General features: G+C 37.2%; 1 protein-coding gene across 1 annotated transcript in view; it reads left to right on the top strand.

The window, feature by feature from the left end:
- The window catches only part of LACTB2 (lactamase, beta 2), a 31,069-nt gene extending 17,082 nt beyond the window's left edge, over positions 1–13,987 (top strand). The window contains exons 4-7 of the mRNA XM_008586597.1: positions 6,217–6,395; positions 8,563–8,711; positions 12,713–12,794; positions 13,448–13,987. Of these exons, the coding sequence (XP_008584819.1) occupies positions 6,217–6,395; positions 8,563–8,711; positions 12,713–12,794; positions 13,448–13,491 (454 nt within the window). The 3' untranslated portion in view covers positions 13,492–13,987. The remainder of the gene's footprint in view (positions 1–6,216; positions 6,396–8,562; positions 8,712–12,712; positions 12,795–13,447) is intronic.
- Positions 13,988–17,155: the final 3,168 nt, after the last annotated feature.

The following is a 17,155-nucleotide window of genomic DNA, read 5'->3' as shown; positions in this document are numbered from 1 at the left end:
ACAGAGGTTGCAGATAATAAAGGAGGCATTGCAAGCACATTGACAGATAAGACAATTTGCAGGCTCTGAAAGAGTGGTTCTCCAAATGAGTTTTTGTAGACTAAAAAAAAAGATTGGGGTTTTGTTTGTTAATGCATTCTATGTGTTCATAAGAGTGTCCACACACAGACACATGTTTTTATAGTTGGCTGGAAATATATCTCCTGGAATTATTTTTATATAACATTGAATACTTTTATTAACAGGTTATAGCAGATTTAATCAGACAAAAGAGATAATTTCTTTTTTTTTTTTTTTTGTCTTTTTCCGTGTCCGGCAACGGATCGCAACCCTCAGTGTCGCCCCCGCACCGGACCAGGACCGGCAACGGGATCGCAACCCTCGGTGCTGCTCCTGCGCCTCGCTCAGCCAGTGAGCGGGAACCGGTCTGTATGTGGGATCCGAACCCTCGGCGGGAGCGCCACCGCGCTTCCCAAGCGTCGCACTATCGCAGTGCGCCACCGGGCCGGCCAAAAGAGATAATTTCTAACAGCTTTTTAATACCTCACCATCAGAGCAACTATAATATAGTAATTTTTTGCAATATATAAAGCATCCACTAGGAAACCTTATAAGCATAATAGTTCTCAATGTCAGGCATTGGCCTTTCAAAATAATTGTTCCTATTATATTAGTATTTTAAGTTCTTACATCTTATATCTATTATGTTTTCAGTGGATTTTTTAAAAACTTCAGTTTCAGTATTTAATATTAAGGGTTTGATTGGTTTTTATTTTTTGGCAAAGGAGAAACTCCTGATAGTCATTCCAATTCTCTTAAATACTGTTATTTAAGAGTTAAATTTTGTCTAGAGAGATGAGCTTATTAGTTTTCTCCAAAGCTTTATTACTATTTTCAAGGATCTTGTAATATTGGAACAAACACCCTTTCAGGATGTTATTTTTCAACATGCTTTGGGGTTCTAGTTGTTAATATTTTAGCTAATATATTTATAACAGTATCAGTGAAATTGGGTAGTCTTTTTCTTATTGTGCAATCTTTGTCAGTTTGGGGCTCCAAGTTTTTCTTCTTTTAATATGCTCCGGGATAGTTTAAGTAGTAGTGAAATTATCTAACTTTAAGTAGAATTATTCTGTGAAAATATTGAGCCTTTAGTTTCTAATGACAATTACACATCTTTTTAATAGAGCTTCACTGTTCATAATTTTGGTTAGGTCAGCACTCAGTGTTTATGTTATTATGACTATAGACACTGTTTACAGCTGAACCATGTAGTAAACCATGCTTACTTTTCCTTTCCTGCTTTCCTGCAGTTAATAATTGTTTTATTTCGTTATTTGAATGGTTTTCTATGTATTTATCACTAATTCACTGTTATTATGTAAATCTTCTGTCAGGATGTTTAAACATATCAGGGATTCTCTCAATTTTATCTTCTGAAAGAACCCTCCCTCAGAGCCTTCTAATTTCTAACTTGCTCCAGTTTGGATTTGTTTTCCCCCAGTCCTGGTACTGCTGTCATCCCAGAATTCCCTTCACTCTCACCCAGGGCTTCCCTTTGCCTCTCTCCATTGCTGGATCTCCTATTTCCTGTACCCCATAACTTTCTTGGTATCCCCTCTTTTGGGGGAATGCATCTTCAATAGCTTCCTGAGAAAGGGTTAATTTTTGAGACCTTACATGTCTAAAAGTATCATTTTTTTAATCTAACTTGATTTAAGGTTTGCTGGGTATAGATTCTAAGTTGGAAATCTTTTTTCCTTCTCAGTTATATATTCAAGATTTCATTTCCTTCTCTTTTCAATATTGCAATTGAGAAATCTGAAGCCCTGCTAATTCCTGAACTTTTTTTGTCAACTTTTTTTACTGGGTTTTTTTGGGGGGGTTTTTTTTCGTTCTTGTCCATTGTGTTCTGAAATTTCACAATAATGTGCTTTTGTGGGAGTTTATGGGGTTGGGTTCTGTTAAAGAGAAAATTATTCATGACACTTTTTAAAGACAGTAAGGCAGACTTTATTCAAGGAGTCCATGGTGAAAGATATGGGGACCACTGCATTGGGGAAGAGAAGCTGGACTCAACAACATCTCAACAAGGACAAGTGAGGATTTATAATGAAGGAGCAGGCAGGGTGGGGCTCAGTAGATGGAAAATTACTACGAGGAAACATCATGGGTAAGGGGGTTTCTAGCTAAACCGATTTGATAGGATTATTGGTGAAGGCAGGCCAGGGTAATAAGATATTAAGTGGGGTCAGATACGATGGGTGGGGGATTTTCCCTAAACTGACTTAGCAAGATTCTTGCTCAAACTGGATTCTAGAAGGGTAGAGAGGGAAGCTCAAGCTCAGACTAGTCAGTGTAGGGGAGGAAAGTTTTCCTCAGCCCTCTTAGGGTCCCTGGCTGGGTCTAAAAATAAAACTGATGAAGAGAAATTAATAGGAAGAAAACCATACAAGTTTATTTAATAAGTTTTACGTGGCACAGGAGCCCTCAGAAGTGAATACCTAAAGAAACAGGGAAACCTGTGTATTTTTATGCTAAGTTTGATGAAGAAGTGGATAGTCATGGAGAAGTATAATTGGACAAAAGGCTGTGATCTAATGATAATAAACAGGGGAACTTAGCAAGGCCTATTTGTTCAGATTCTTCTCTGTTACTCTGTGTTCTCAGAGATATGGATGTTTCATTCAGGTACCGGGAGGACACTTCTCACGTGAGGGTCTTATGACCTGCTTCAGAGGAAGGTCAAAGAATTCTTTCTAGGTTTTGTGACCTGATTCAGGGGAAAAGGACGGGAGAGAGACCTTCCTGCTTTTGTGATTTTCTCAGATTCCTTCAGCTTAAAATACTCAGTATGCCAGGGTGTCATTTTGGGGGGTAACATGTTCTGAGCCCATCATCAGAAAGGACTCAGAGGAGCCTTTTGTCAACCTTTGATAGGCCTTTTCAGCCTGGAAACGTGTGTCCTTTCCATTGAAATTGGAGTTGCTTATTGATTATTTTCTCTCATCTGTTTTGTTCTGTTTTGTTTACTAAAACTTTTATTATTTTGTTAGAACTCCTGTACTAATCCTCTTATTTTTTCTTCTCTCCTATTTTCCAACTTTTTGCCTTTTTACTATACTTCCTAGGAGATTTTTATCAACTTTATCTCCTAGTCCTATTGTGTTTTTCATTTCTGTTCTCACATTTTTCATTTTTAAGAGCTCTTTTTGTTCTCTAAATGATCCTTGTATACTAACCTGTTTATGTTTCACAGTTGCAGTTTCTTCTCTGATCTCACTGAACATATAATCTGTTGGTTTGGTTTTTTTGTTCTGGTAATTTTGTCCTTGTAAATTTGTTGCCTCCAAATCCTTTGTTTTTATTCACCATCTTCAATACAAGAGGCTTTCCTCAGATGTCTAGTAATCCTGATTATCTTCTGATGTTTACTAATTGTCTTCTGATGAAGACTACAGAGTTATTTGGGAGGTCTGGGGTGGCAGCAGGGAGGTCTTATAGGTTGTGAGCCTCAATATAGGGTAATTTGGGTGAACTTTAGTTGGGAACCTTTCAACATTGGTACCTTAGAGTTTTCCTCCTGAGCTATTTAGATAACTTAGAAAAGACTTCTAATCTTCATATAGGGGAAAGGCCAGCATTATGGAAGCTGAGTGTGGAAAGAAGGCTCGGACATGTACACATACTCATATAATCAATCTTCCTTTGTTTAATATTTTGGCACTACCTCCATCTGTAACTGTGGTTTGCCCTCTTCAAATATTACATCTCCAGCCTTTTCCCTTAGTGGGATAGGGGCACTTGTCAGACTGCTCAAAATGGGAAGGGAACCTGAGGATCTGAAAGTTTTTTGAACAGACTTTCAACCAATACTTTTTACTTTAGCCACCCTTCCCCACTTCACCCTCTACTTTCAGATTTCTGATGCTCCAAATCCTTAGACTTTGGGGGATTCCGCAGTATAAATCTGGCTGGTTTTCAGCTTTCCTCACTACACATTGAGGCTTCAGTTTTTTCATGTCTGATAAGTCACTTATCACTCATTTTTCTTTTTAGCTTCTAAAATTTGGATGATGTGGTCTCCTCTCCTATTTCTTCATCCTTTTGGGTTTATTGCCATTTTTAAAAAGTCCGTCAGTGGTAAATTTATTGGTGTTTTAGGAGAAAAAGCAAGCAGATACAGTTGTGCAGTCCACTACCTTTAACCAAAAACCTATCTTCAATTCCTGAATATCAAATACAAATGTGCAGTTACATTTGCCCTATCCCCGCAAAATACTCCAGTATTGAGTAAATTATTAAAAGTATTCCAAGCATATAAAAGCTCAATATTGTCTAGAACAAAGTGAAAGATAATTAACCTCTTACACTAAATAAAACAGTTTTAAACCATATTCTGTCAGACATTTATTGCCACCTCATGTGATTCATTTATCTAAAACGTAAAATGGAGAATTCAATAGTGCCCACCCCAAAGTAGTACAAGGATTAAGTGTGTTAATACCTATAAGTCTCTGAACACATGCCTGGCATATAGAAAGCACAAAAAGTTTGTGGAAAAATAGAATTAAAAGATAGAATTAAAATTAGCTACTACTAAGTACCAAGCACTGCGAATATAAGGATGAGAATAAGACAAGAGTCCTTCCCTTCAGGAACTCATAACCTTGTGAGGTAAAATGGTAAGCAAGTAAGAAAACTGTGTGAAACCTGCATAATTGAGCTATAATCCACAGTACAAGAGTAATGCAGAGACTGAGAAATCAAGGGGTGCTTTGCAGAACAAATTAGACTTAGCTCCTTTATTAACTGGTTTATTGTTGGCATAGTTATAAAAAAATGTGGTTTTTTTATTGTTTTTTATTTGTTCTTTGGTGGCTGGCATTTATAGGGATCTGAACCCTTGACCTTTGTTTTATCAGTACCACACTCTAACCGAGTGAGCTAGCCAGCCAGCCCTAATGTAAATCTAAACAAGAATTCTTAAAATAGGGGCCGGCCCTTGGCTCACTTGGGAAAGTGTGGTGCTGATAACACCAAGGCCACAGGTTCGGATCCCTATATAGGGATAGCTGTTAGCTCACTGGGTGAGCGTGGTGGAGACAACACTAAGTCATGGGTTAAGATCCCCTTACCGGTCATCTTAAAAAAAAAAAAAAAATTCTTGAAATAAAATGGCATGTTTCAAAAATATTTATTAAAAGTATCTATTTAAGTATTTATAATCTTTTTTTTTTTTTTTTTTATGAAGATGACTGATAAGGGGATCTCAACCCTTGGCTTGGTGTTGTGAGCACCGGCCATCCCTATGTAGGATCCAAACCCGTGGCCTTGGTGTTATCAGCACCGCACTCTCCCGAGTGAGCCCTGGGCTGACCTAAGTATAATTATCAACAAAAACTGAAAATTGGAGGAGTAGAAAGAGAAAATAAAACCATGCTAGGGCTAGCTGGTTAGCTCAGTTGATTAGAGGGCAGGCTTGTAACAGCAGGGCCCACACCAGCCAGCTGCCAAAAAATAAAAATAAAATGTAAAAATCATGCTAAATTTTTTATTCAGAGTGACATCAATAAAAACTGCTTTGTTCTTAAAATTTTTAATTAGAGAAAAAATAGATTAAAGAATGTTTCTTTTAAACTTTTAAATAACTACTACAAAAATAGAATACCATTTATTAAACATGTAACTTTGTGCCAACTACTGTGCTAAGTGCTTAAATACTTGTCTTTGAAAAATAAGGTAGGAGAATACAACAGTGAAGAATTCAAAAATCAGGTATTAAAACAATATCACAATTTGTTTTCAAAATATAAATATGCATAGAAATTTGAAAAAAGTCATATTTTTAAATAGTAAAAGCACTACCTCTAAATAATGGAAATGATTGCTGGTTTTTTTCTCCTTTAAGTACTTCCTTTTCTCTTTCCCAAATTTCTTGTAATCAATGTTTATTACTTATAAAATAAGGGGGGGGAAAGTGGGAAAAGTATTACATTTACACTTCAGAGTGAGAAATTTGATTTAGTTAAAGGGCAGAATTTTCTAATGATAATTTTCAGTGAGCAAAAGAAAAAAAGAGGCTTTTTAATTCACTGGCATCATTTACTTGTGTCTTGTCTAAAGGTAAGGATAGAGAATAATTTACTTCTCAGAATTCTTTCTAAGCCTAAGAGTTTGTAATTATTATTATTACTTATTTCTTATTTCATCCAGAGTTATATATACACCTGGCCACACTGATGATCATATGGCTCTACTCTTAGAAGAGGAAAATGCTGTCTTTTCTGGAGATTGCATTCTAGGGGAAGGAACAACTATATTTGAAGACCTGTATGAATATATGAAGTCTCTAAAAGAGTTACTGAAAATCAAAGCTGATATTATATATCCAGGTGGGTAATTTTTTTAAACCTAGCAAACCATGTGGGTCAAAAATGAGTAAAGTTCATTTTGGCTTGTCTGTATGCATATTATTTGTCTTTTTGGCCTTGAAGAGATGCATATAAACTACTTTTTTTTTTTTGTCCTTTTTATGACCGGTAAGGGGATCGCAACCCTTGGCTTGGTGTCACCCACACCGCGCTCAGCCAGTGAGCGCACCGGCCATCCCTATATAGGATCCGAACCCACGGCGGGAGCGCCACTGCGCTCCCAGCACCGCACTCCCCCAAGTGCGCCACGGGGTCGGCCCATAAACTACTTTTTAAAATTACACCCCTAAGTCTTGTCTAGCCATGCAGTTAAACCTAAAGAGAATGCTGAGAGTTATATTAATAACTGTTTATAAAGATATGGGGTTATTTTTCAGCATCTATAGAACTGTTAAGCAACAGAAGTACACTTACACTGGAATAGGAAAACGTTTTCATCCAACAAGCTACCATCATTTTTGTTAACTTGATTTCTATTGTGGAGTACATGTTAACTGTGTAACCTTGGGTAACATTTGACCCACTGAGGTTTAGTTTCTTAACTCACAATACTGAATAATCAGTAGCGTCCAAATCAACCGTGAAATGGTATATTTTTTTCATTCTCCAGAAAAAGAAACCTGTCGTTAGTATCTCAGATATCACTGCACTGGTGTACTCCCTGCCATCTTAAAAGCTAGGAAAGACACAGGATCAAAGAAGGCCCAAAAGGAAAAAGGGACGAGGCTATAATTCTCTAAGTCCTTCTGACTTGTTTGTAACCAAACAGCCATGGAAAGACCTGTCAATGTAGTGTTTTCGCTATGTTTACGTTCTCTCGTGAGTTCCTGTCTGAGGAAATAGGAAACATGCAGTGGAGCTGTACATTTAGATTAGTGTTATGACAAAAGGAATAGAAGCTGAGAGCTATTTTTAAAGAGAAGAGAGTAGATCTTTGGTCACTTACATTCAAGCTAGGCTAATGAGAGACTGCCTGGTAAAGGCTGTTAGAGAGTTTGCTTTAATGAATCCAGTGAACTGGCTTATTACACAGCAGTTGCTTATATGTAAATTGTGCTCATATAATATAGTGCTCATAGCTATCATATAGTAAAGTCTGCTAGCCTTCAGGTACTGTGCAGGAGCCTTTACAGCTGTCATCTGCACAAAAACCCTGTGAAGTCAGTAGTGGTATCCTCACTGCACAGCTGAAGAAACAGGCTCAGAGAGATTCAAAAACTTCCTCACAGCCACACAGCTAATAAATGATAGTCTGTATCTGACCAAAGCTCATGTTCTTTATGTGATAGTAGGTTAGCCTGCTTCTGGACATGTTGTTCTTAAATATTTGAAATATCTCTCTTGCAGGCTTACGTAAATGTATTAATTTGTGCTGTCCTAAAGAGCAACTAAATTTCAGTGTAACTTAATATGGGTTGTCAAAATTTCTGAATGACTAACCTATATGTAAGATTCTTAAAGTTCTACTATGGGTCTTGTCAATTTTTAATAAATCTTGGTCACTTACATGAAGGTTCTTCTCACATTCTTCCTTTTCAGTCTTTTCTAAGTAAGCTTAGCAAAGTAGTTAAGAGCACAGAGTGTATAAGAGCACCCAAGTCAGAATTCCAGCTCCACCCCCTCCTTAGCTGTGTAACTGTGGGCAGGTTATTTACCCTCCCCTCCCTATGCCTCAGTTTCTGCTATTAATAAAAGAATACTAATAGTACCTCATGGGAGTCTTATAGGAATAATGTATATTTACATTAGCTTGTAGGGCAGTGTCTGCCACATCGTGAGCACTCTATTATGTTAGCATTTGTTATTGTTGTGATTGCTGTTTTTATTGCCATGTTTTATTGTTAAAATTTATTTTATATTTCTTAATGTATATAATATTTTATATGGATTTCATTTGACTTAATTCTCTAATGTTTTTTGGCATTGTATGTAACTTTTAAATCTCTTATACCTGTATAGCTTCCTAAATAATTCATATTTGTGTATTTAGTATACTTTTTCGATATATGAATTTTTTTATTTTTTTATTGTTTTACTATGAATTATTTTTAAATGAAGTAAATGAACTTCAGTTTTACTTAATATTTTTTATCTAGTTAAAGTAATATTTATAATTATTTTAATTCAGGACATGGCCCAGTAATCTATGATGCTGAAGCTAAAATTCTGGAATACATTTCTCACAGAAATACCCGAGAACAACAGATTCTTACGTTATTTCATGAGAACTTTGAAAAATCATTTACAATAATGGAACTTGTAAAAATTATTTACAAGGTAATTTTCACTTATCTTTCTTACACATAGCCACAAATTTATCAGAATAATCTATTTAATAGACTATATAAATATGGTAAATTTACCACATTCCCAGATTAGAACAAGTCTGTTAATTTTATAAGTAATGCCACTTGTCTAGTAGATTTGAGATCAGCAGTCTCAATATTCTAGAACACTGAAGTTAAACAAACAAAAAAAAACTGGTGTTAGAAAGTAGCCCTCCTGAGCCATCATTAAACCTTATGTACTTTACTCTGTAGGAGAAACTGCTACTGACAGCCTGATGATTAAGTTTTGTAACGATTTATATATTATTCTAGCCGTCTTGATTATCTGGTGTCCTAGCTTGCAGCACGCGAGAAGGGGTGATCTGCTAAAGACAAAAATTGGGATAATAGCAGTAAGAGGTAGTAGCAATGCCTAACATTCGGGAAAAAGGGGGGAAATACGTATCAAAGAACATGAGTAAACTAATTTGGTATATAGAGAAAGAAGCCCACACCTCAGAGGCCTCTGAGCACATCACTGTGTCACAGCACTGTGTGGCAATCAATATAATTCAGTTTTTCAGCAAATGTTTATTAGATGTCTACTGTGTAGTTAGTATAGTTTAGAGGTTAAGAATGTAGGCTTTGGAATAAGATTACCTAGATATAAAAACTACCACTACCATAACTTGTGCAGCCATAAAATACATGAGATTATAACTAAAGATGAGTGTAGAAAGGCAACCTGGGCCAGTTGCAATTAGTAAAGGACCTTCTTGTCCCATAGGCCTAAGTTATCAGGAAATGGTTAATTCATTCTCATTGTGCTTTGTTTTAAGAGGGAAGAATGAATGGTTAAAATGTCTAAAGAAAGTGGGGGAGGCAGCAAATAAATAAATAAAGATAGGGCCGGCCCGGTGGCGCACTCGGTAGAGTGCGGCGCTTGGGAGCATGGTGGCGCTCCCGCCGAGGGTTCGGATCCCATATAGAGACCGGTCCGCTCACTGGTTGAGCGCGGTGCGGGCGCGGCACCGAGGGTTGCAATCCCGTTACCAGTCAAAAAAAAGACAAAAAAGGAAAAAATAAATAAATAAAGATAAAAAATGTCATTGACAAAAGAGTAATATAAATATTTAAATTGTGTGAAACAGTTCATTTCCTCATAGTACTAGAGTATATCCACTCTAGACTATATCTTGTTACAATGGGTTTTTTTTTTTTTCCTGACTTAAGTACAGATAGCAGAACTCTCTGATAACCCTCACAGATGAGTCATCAGGTAATTGCTCATGCCTTAAAAAATGCTGATTCTTCATTCAGAGGTGTATTCAGTGTGTATTCAGTGTACATATACATGAAGTATCTGTTGCATATAGGTATTAGAGTGATTTATTCATTCAGCAAACATTTATTGAATGCCTTTTATGTGCCACACACTGAACTAGGTACAGAGATACACATGTGACTATAGATCCCTGCCCTCAGAGTTTCATGATTTAGTGAAGACAGATATGTTCAACAGATACTTGTAACACTGGCTCTCTCATAGTGGTTTCCATTTATTGAGCACATTAGTACATGCTAGACATTACACTAAATGCTTTATATATCGTATCTTGAATTTTTACCATGTAAAGATACTATTATTCCCATTTAATAGGTAGAAAAACTGAGATTCGAGAAGTTTAAGTAACTTTCCCTAGGGCACACAACTAGCAGATGTCAAATACTCAAATCTTTTGTTTCTTCTACACAGAGCTTTCTCCAATTCCTATACACAGTATGTCAGGGCACAAAAGAAAGAGAAACAGTTCTATCTAGTGAAGATGCAGGGTAATGAGGCCTGTCTAGAAGGCCTGGAAAAATACATTCACTGAATTGAATCTTGAAGGAGTAAACATTTTCCAGACCAGAGCAGAGGAGAAAGGAAGTTAGTCTAGAGGGAGGAAAGATGTGTTCAAACACCAGGAGTAATAAAAGAGCATTGTATATTTGAAAAGCCACAAAGAAACCACATATGACTAGAGCGCAGATTGCATATGTAGATGGACAGGAAGGGAGGCATGATCAGATCATGGGAAGCTTTGATGGCTAGCTAAAATATCTGGGCTTTAGCTAATAATCTAGGAATGATCACTCAAGGATCTTAGGCAGGGAAGTCACATAATGAAATCTAGGAAATCACACTGTTAGATATAGTGTATGGTACTGGAGCTTAACAGGAGAGTTTAGGGTTGGAAGTTTAGATTTGGGAATTATTAATGCAAGATATTGCTGTAGTGAGTTAGCTGAGTGAAAAAGAGAAGAGAGCCAGTGATACAACTTACTGTGAACATCAACGTTTAAGAGAAGTCTGAGGAAGAATATCCAAGATGAAGAGAGTGATTAATGAGGTAGGATAACCAAGGAAAAAAGAAGATATCTTCAAAAGGGAGAGACTAGTTGATTTCAGTTTCAATGAGAATGAAAAGAGTCCATTGAATTTTGACTGAGATAATTTCATGACCTTGGCAAAACATTTTCAATGAGCTGAAAAATGAAGATAGTAAGAAGCTTCAGAAATATAATTGTGGGGGGCCGGCCTGGTGGCGCACTGCTACAGTGCGCCGCTTGGGAGTGCGGCAGCACTCCCGCGGAGGGTTCGGATCCCACGTACAGACCGGCCGCTCACTGGCTGAGCAAGGTGCGGGCACAACACCGAGGGCTGCGATCCCGTTGCTGGTCCTGGTTCGGTACGGGCGCAACACTGAGGGTTGCGATCCGTTGCCGGTCACGAAAAAAAAGACAAAAAGGAAAAAAAAAAAAGAGAGAGAGAAATATAATTGTGGCCTGGCTGGTTAGAGCACAACTTTATAACTGCAAGGTCACAGGTTTGGATCCCCATATCAGCCAGCCCACAAAAGTGTAATTCTTATTTAAAGAATGAAAGGAATATTTGCTTTGTTGCTCATTCAAATAACATTTATCAGTATTTCATCACTATTTTAGAAAAGTAAAGAAAAAATTGTGTCATAAGGTTGAAATATATATACTTCTATAGAAATGTGCAAAGGTATTATCATGCAACCAGCCTAATAAATAAACCAGAGAACCAAGTGCATGTAGCATCATCAAAACTATCTAAGAATAATTTTTACATTTAATCATTCATTGATAAAATATTAGTGAGTTCCTACTGTGTGCCCTTATGTAAACACTGGGTATTAGTAGTGAACAAAACAGACACTGCTTGTTTTTATGGCACTTATAGTCTGTTTTATCTATAGGAATATATAATCATCCCTCCATATCTATGGGTGCCATATCTGTGGATTCAACCAACAGCAGAATGAAAATACTCAGAAAAAAGTAAATAAATAATAAAAAATAACAAAACAAAAAGGAACACAAATCAAAATAATACGTATTATAACTATTTACATAGCATTTACATTGTATTGGGTATTATAAGTGATCTAGAGACAATTTAAAGTATACCAGAGGATGTGCATAGGTTATATGTAAATACTACACCACTTTATATCAGAGACTTAAGCATCTGCAGATTTTGGCAATTGCAGGGGGTCCTGGAACCAGTACCCCACGGATACTGAGGGACAATTGTGTAGAAGAATATAGCAACTTAATCCAAGACATATACAAAGTAAAATTTTTTAAGTTATTACTGTTTAAAAGTGTTTAACTTTCGGGCCGGCCCGGTGGCTTGGGAAGTGTGGCGGCGCTCCCGCCGAGGGTTCGGACCCCACATGCAGACCGGCCGCTCACTGGCTGAGCGAGATGCGGGAGCAACACTGAGGGTTGCGATCCCGTTGCCGGTCCCGGTCCGGTACGGGCGCGACACTGAGGGTTGCGATCCGTTGCCGGTCACGAAAAAAGACAAAAAGACAAAAAAAAAAAAAGTGTTTAACTTTTCTTCTTTTGTTGCATTTTGTTTTTCTTTAAAGACTTCAAAAAGATTGTGTTCTTTTTTTAAAAAGAAATGTTTTTCTTTCACCCTTGTTTTTCTTTTAGAATACTCCTGAGCATTTATATAAAATGGCTAGACATAATCTCCTGCTTCATTTGAAAAAGCTAGAAAAAGAAGGAAAAATATGTAAGTATATTTCCAAATTTTAATTCTTTTATTACCAGCCTTTAAAATATTTTTATGGATGCACTAGTTTCCTTTTAGGAAAAACAACACCCATCAAAATTCTCCCTTGAATATCACTTTCAGTTGGAGAGACAATAGGAAGGTCAGTAATACAAAAGCCAATTGACCACAAATTGGAACCAAAATCTCCCACAGGAATTTGAATCTCTCTTAGCTTTCCAAGCCTCCCTCACTGGAATGACAATCAAAGGTGTGTAGCAGGAAGATAGCCTCTCTTCTCCCAGACCCCAAGACTGCGTAGAATTTTACATGTGGTAGATTTGAGAACAACCAAAGTTTTTAAGCTTTAGTAAAAGTAGTAAACTCAAAGATATTAAAGCAATAATTCTGTAATTATTTACTAGTGTTAGATTAATTTGTCAAATTAATAATCTTTATAGAAGTTTAATCCTTAAAATCAAGAAATTTGAAGCTTGAATTTCATGTAGAAGCTTCAGTAATGTTTTTACATGTACCAAAAAAAAAAAAAAAAACTTTATACTGAGCAACAAAATTATTTTAAAAATGAGTGCTTTTTCTAGCTACAAGATAACTTAAAATCCAGTGCATTTACTTACCTGTTAAGTTTTTGCTCTCTAATTTTCTTTCCACAGATAGCAGCATGGATCCTGATGAGAAATGGAAAGCTAATCTTTAGTTTCAGACTAATGAAAGCTTTGTTTTGTTTTGTCTTTGGAGAATGGTATGTTTTCTTAACTGTGGATTATTTATAGAGAATATAGAGTATAGAACATTGAAAATAACCCTAGATATACTTTAAAATAATGTCATATTTATTATAATACATGTAAATTAGATTATACATCTGTAATGGAGGTTGTTTATCTAAACTTGGTCTTATAACATTTTACCAAAAATTTAGAATCCAACAGTTTATCAATTTTCAATGAATTAAGTAAAATGGTTACTTTAAAAATAGTAAGATTTATCTAATTCCAACTGGATATTATTCTGAGAGATTAGTTATCTATTACCAGTAGTCATTAATACTATTTTCTCTAGCTGTTTCAATTAACAGCACAGATTTCTATGTACTCCTTTTTTCTCAACCCTATATATTCTCTACATCTGTAGACATTATCTTTGTTTTCATGTTTCTATCAATTATATCATGATTATATATTGGTTCCATAGCTTTGTATCGTGTATTTTTTTATAATGGTATCCTACAAATGATTCCAGCAAATCAATTTTTGGTAATTAAAAAATTTTTAATTCCCAGTTAAAAGTATATGATGAAAACTATTTCTGTAATCCATTAGTACAAAAAGCATACTTTTTCAAGTTTATATTTTAGTATATGGATAGTCATCAGTTTATATATGAATTATATATCAAAAGTCTATTTTAAATTAGAGGATTATAAGACAAGGCATTTTTTATATGAGTAATGTTCTTAAATAGTGGTTAGGTTCACAGGGTAGCCCACCAATGCTTATTTAAAATCCATAAGGTTGCCAAACTACAATACTAAAATAAGCCCAGAATCCTAAGAGTGTGCTTTCTTTACTCTTCCTCAAATGTAAGACTTACCTTGGCACATTTCAGATACTGCAGGCTGCAAGTGGATCTATTGGAAGAGGGGTGATAATGGAAGGCTATTAAATTTATTGGTTATTGAAAGAGTCTAGCAACTGAGAACTTTAACAGAAACGATGGCATTCGTGTAATGTCTGCTTTGGGCTGGGTAGTAGGCCAGGCACTGGGGATACAAAGGTGAACAAAACAGCATCTGTGCTCTCAAAAGAAGCTCATATTCTAGTTTGAAGACACACAATTACAATTTGCAGTACCATTAAGTTTGTTTAGAGTGAAGGAAGAGTACCTAACCTGATGAGGTTATAGAAAGCTGCTTAGAGGAGCCTGAGCTCAGTCTTAAAAGATGAGTAAGCGGTAGCCAGATGAAGTTAGGGGTATTTGTTTGGGAGATGGGAGGAATTGTTCCAGTTGGAGGAATAGTGTATGCACATAAACAGTTATAACAGAATATCATAAGGTTGGAGAACGATTTATATGACTAGAATATACTGTGTTTGTGGGTTGAGGTCATAGGGATTACAAGGATCTCATGGGAACACAGAAATCACACAGGAACCAATGTATTATAATCCAGCCATACTTCACACAGGCTGGAGTATATATAATTTAGGAATTGGAAAACATCAGGCTCCAGAGCAGTTCTAATAATATTTTGTTGTCTCCCCAGCAGCAAGAGTTTGTTCCCTACCATTATGGTGATTTTGTTCTGTTTGTGTCTAGCACTCCAGCCAATTACTTTACCCTCCATTCAATGTACCCAGTAGTTTTGGATTACTCATAGCTTCTGCCTACTCATTTTCTGTTTACTCAAGAGTGCCTACAGTCTTTGTCATCACCTTAGCCCTCTCTCTGTATATCTTCAGCTTCTGTTTTGTGGCCAACTGAGTAGCTCTTTGTGTCTCAGATGCAGCTGTTCTTCATAGAAGAGGACCTAATTGGTATAATTATTCTGTTAGAGAGTTTTCTTGCCATGCTGTCATATGTGTTGCTGACCAGCCTTTATGGTGACTGCTCTGGACCAGTCACCTGGGATCAGATATATCAGAAGGGGAAAGGGACCCCATTCACAGAGGCAGTGGACAGAGTAAGCATTATGAGATCTGGTCTTTTCAGTACACTGGGGGAAGGAAAAAAGCAGATGGGTGTCAAAGGTAGTAGAATGGGGGTAACAGATATGAGAAATATTTTAGAAGAGGAATAGTACTTAGAGAACTATCAGATCCTGAGACGGGGATTAGGTAGAAAGCAAGAAGTCTAGGAGAGCTATACACTTCTGGCTTGGACAGCTGGGTAGATGTTGATAACCAGGATGAGAGAATACAGGAAATGGGGCAGGTAGAGTGTGGGAGGAAGGAAAGATGCACTGTACTATAGATATGAGTTTGAAGGACTAGAGAACATCCTGAGGGAGATACCTAGTAGGCACTTGGATATATGGAACTAGAGATAAAAAGATAAGATATGTACATATACAAACGTGGACCTTGGCTGTTATCAGCTCCATGCTCTAACCAACTGAACTAACCAGCCAGACCAGATAGGATATATTTTGTTGCAGGTGAACAACTTATATTCAACTAGCTTAAGCAGCAGGGGAAGTAGGTGAGTGCATTTAAGCAACCTGAGAAGGATGAGGGTGGAACCAGGCTTGTAAACAAAAACAAGGATTTCAATCCCATCAATACAAGGCCAAACTTCTCATCTCTATTTCTTTTTGTGGGTCAGAGACCCCATAGCTGATTGGCTTCTTCACCTGATGGGGACATGGCTATGGCTCATATCCTACCCACGCTATAACCAGCAGGGAAAGCTGGCTCTTCCAGTTTTGGTATCAAAAATCCTAGTGGAAGGACTCAGTAATTTACATTGGCTCATTAACCATTTCCTAAGCCAGACCCTGTGGTCAAGGAAACTTGTGAGGTACTGTATTTGGCCCAGCTTTGGTCTCATACCTACCCCTGTGGCTGGAATAGGTGAGGTCTCTTCCTAGAAGAGTGTCACAGGAAGATTCTGGACCAGTATCATTTCCTAACTGAATAGCTTTCCCTTCTTTCCACTCTGTATAAAATATAATAAGTAAATTACAGTTCTCTGCAGTAGCTCACAGTGACTGGGCCAACTCTGTGCAAACTTAATCTTTTGTGTGTGTGTCTGTGAGACTTGAGTATTTTTTAAGTTATTTGGGAGTATTTTCTCACTCCAGATTGTCACTTCAAGAAAAAGTCAATAAAGTATCTAGTAGCAGGGAAGCCAGAATCCTGGAGAAAATGAGAAAAGATTCCAGCACAGATACTTAATTCTGCCAGTGCTATATATCGGTGCCTCCTCCCTTGCAAGTCTCTCTGTGCTTATCACAGCAGTGGATAAGAATGAGACTTGCTACCAATATCTAGGCAGTTTTGGAGCAGCAAAACTTCCCTATTATCAGTCTTTCCCCTCGTTCTATTTTTGGTGGTGTTTGGACAGACACTTTGTTTTGCCTGGAGAAAAAAGTTCAATATTTGAAATATTGATTGTGTGGGCCGGCCCGGTGGCGCACTGGATAAGTGCGCCGCTTGGGAAGCGCAGCGGCGCTCCCGCCTGAGGGTTCGGATCCCACATACAGACCGGTTCCCGCTCACTGGCTGAGCAAGGCGCGGGAGCAACGCCGAGGGTTGCGATCCCGTTGCCGGTCCCCGGTCCGGTACGGGGGCAACACTGAGGGTTGCGATCCGTTGCCGGACACGGAAAAAGACAAAAGACAAAAAAAAAAAAAAGAAATA

Source organism: Galeopterus variegatus, unplaced genomic scaffold (assembly GCF_000696425.1).
Source record: "Galeopterus variegatus unplaced genomic scaffold, G_variegatus-3.0.2 Scaffold110, whole genome shotgun sequence".
NCBI lineage: Eukaryota > Metazoa > Chordata > Mammalia > Dermoptera > Cynocephalidae > Galeopterus > Galeopterus variegatus.
Note: the sequence above shows the minus strand (reverse complement) of the source record. Positions and strands in the feature narration are given on the sequence as shown.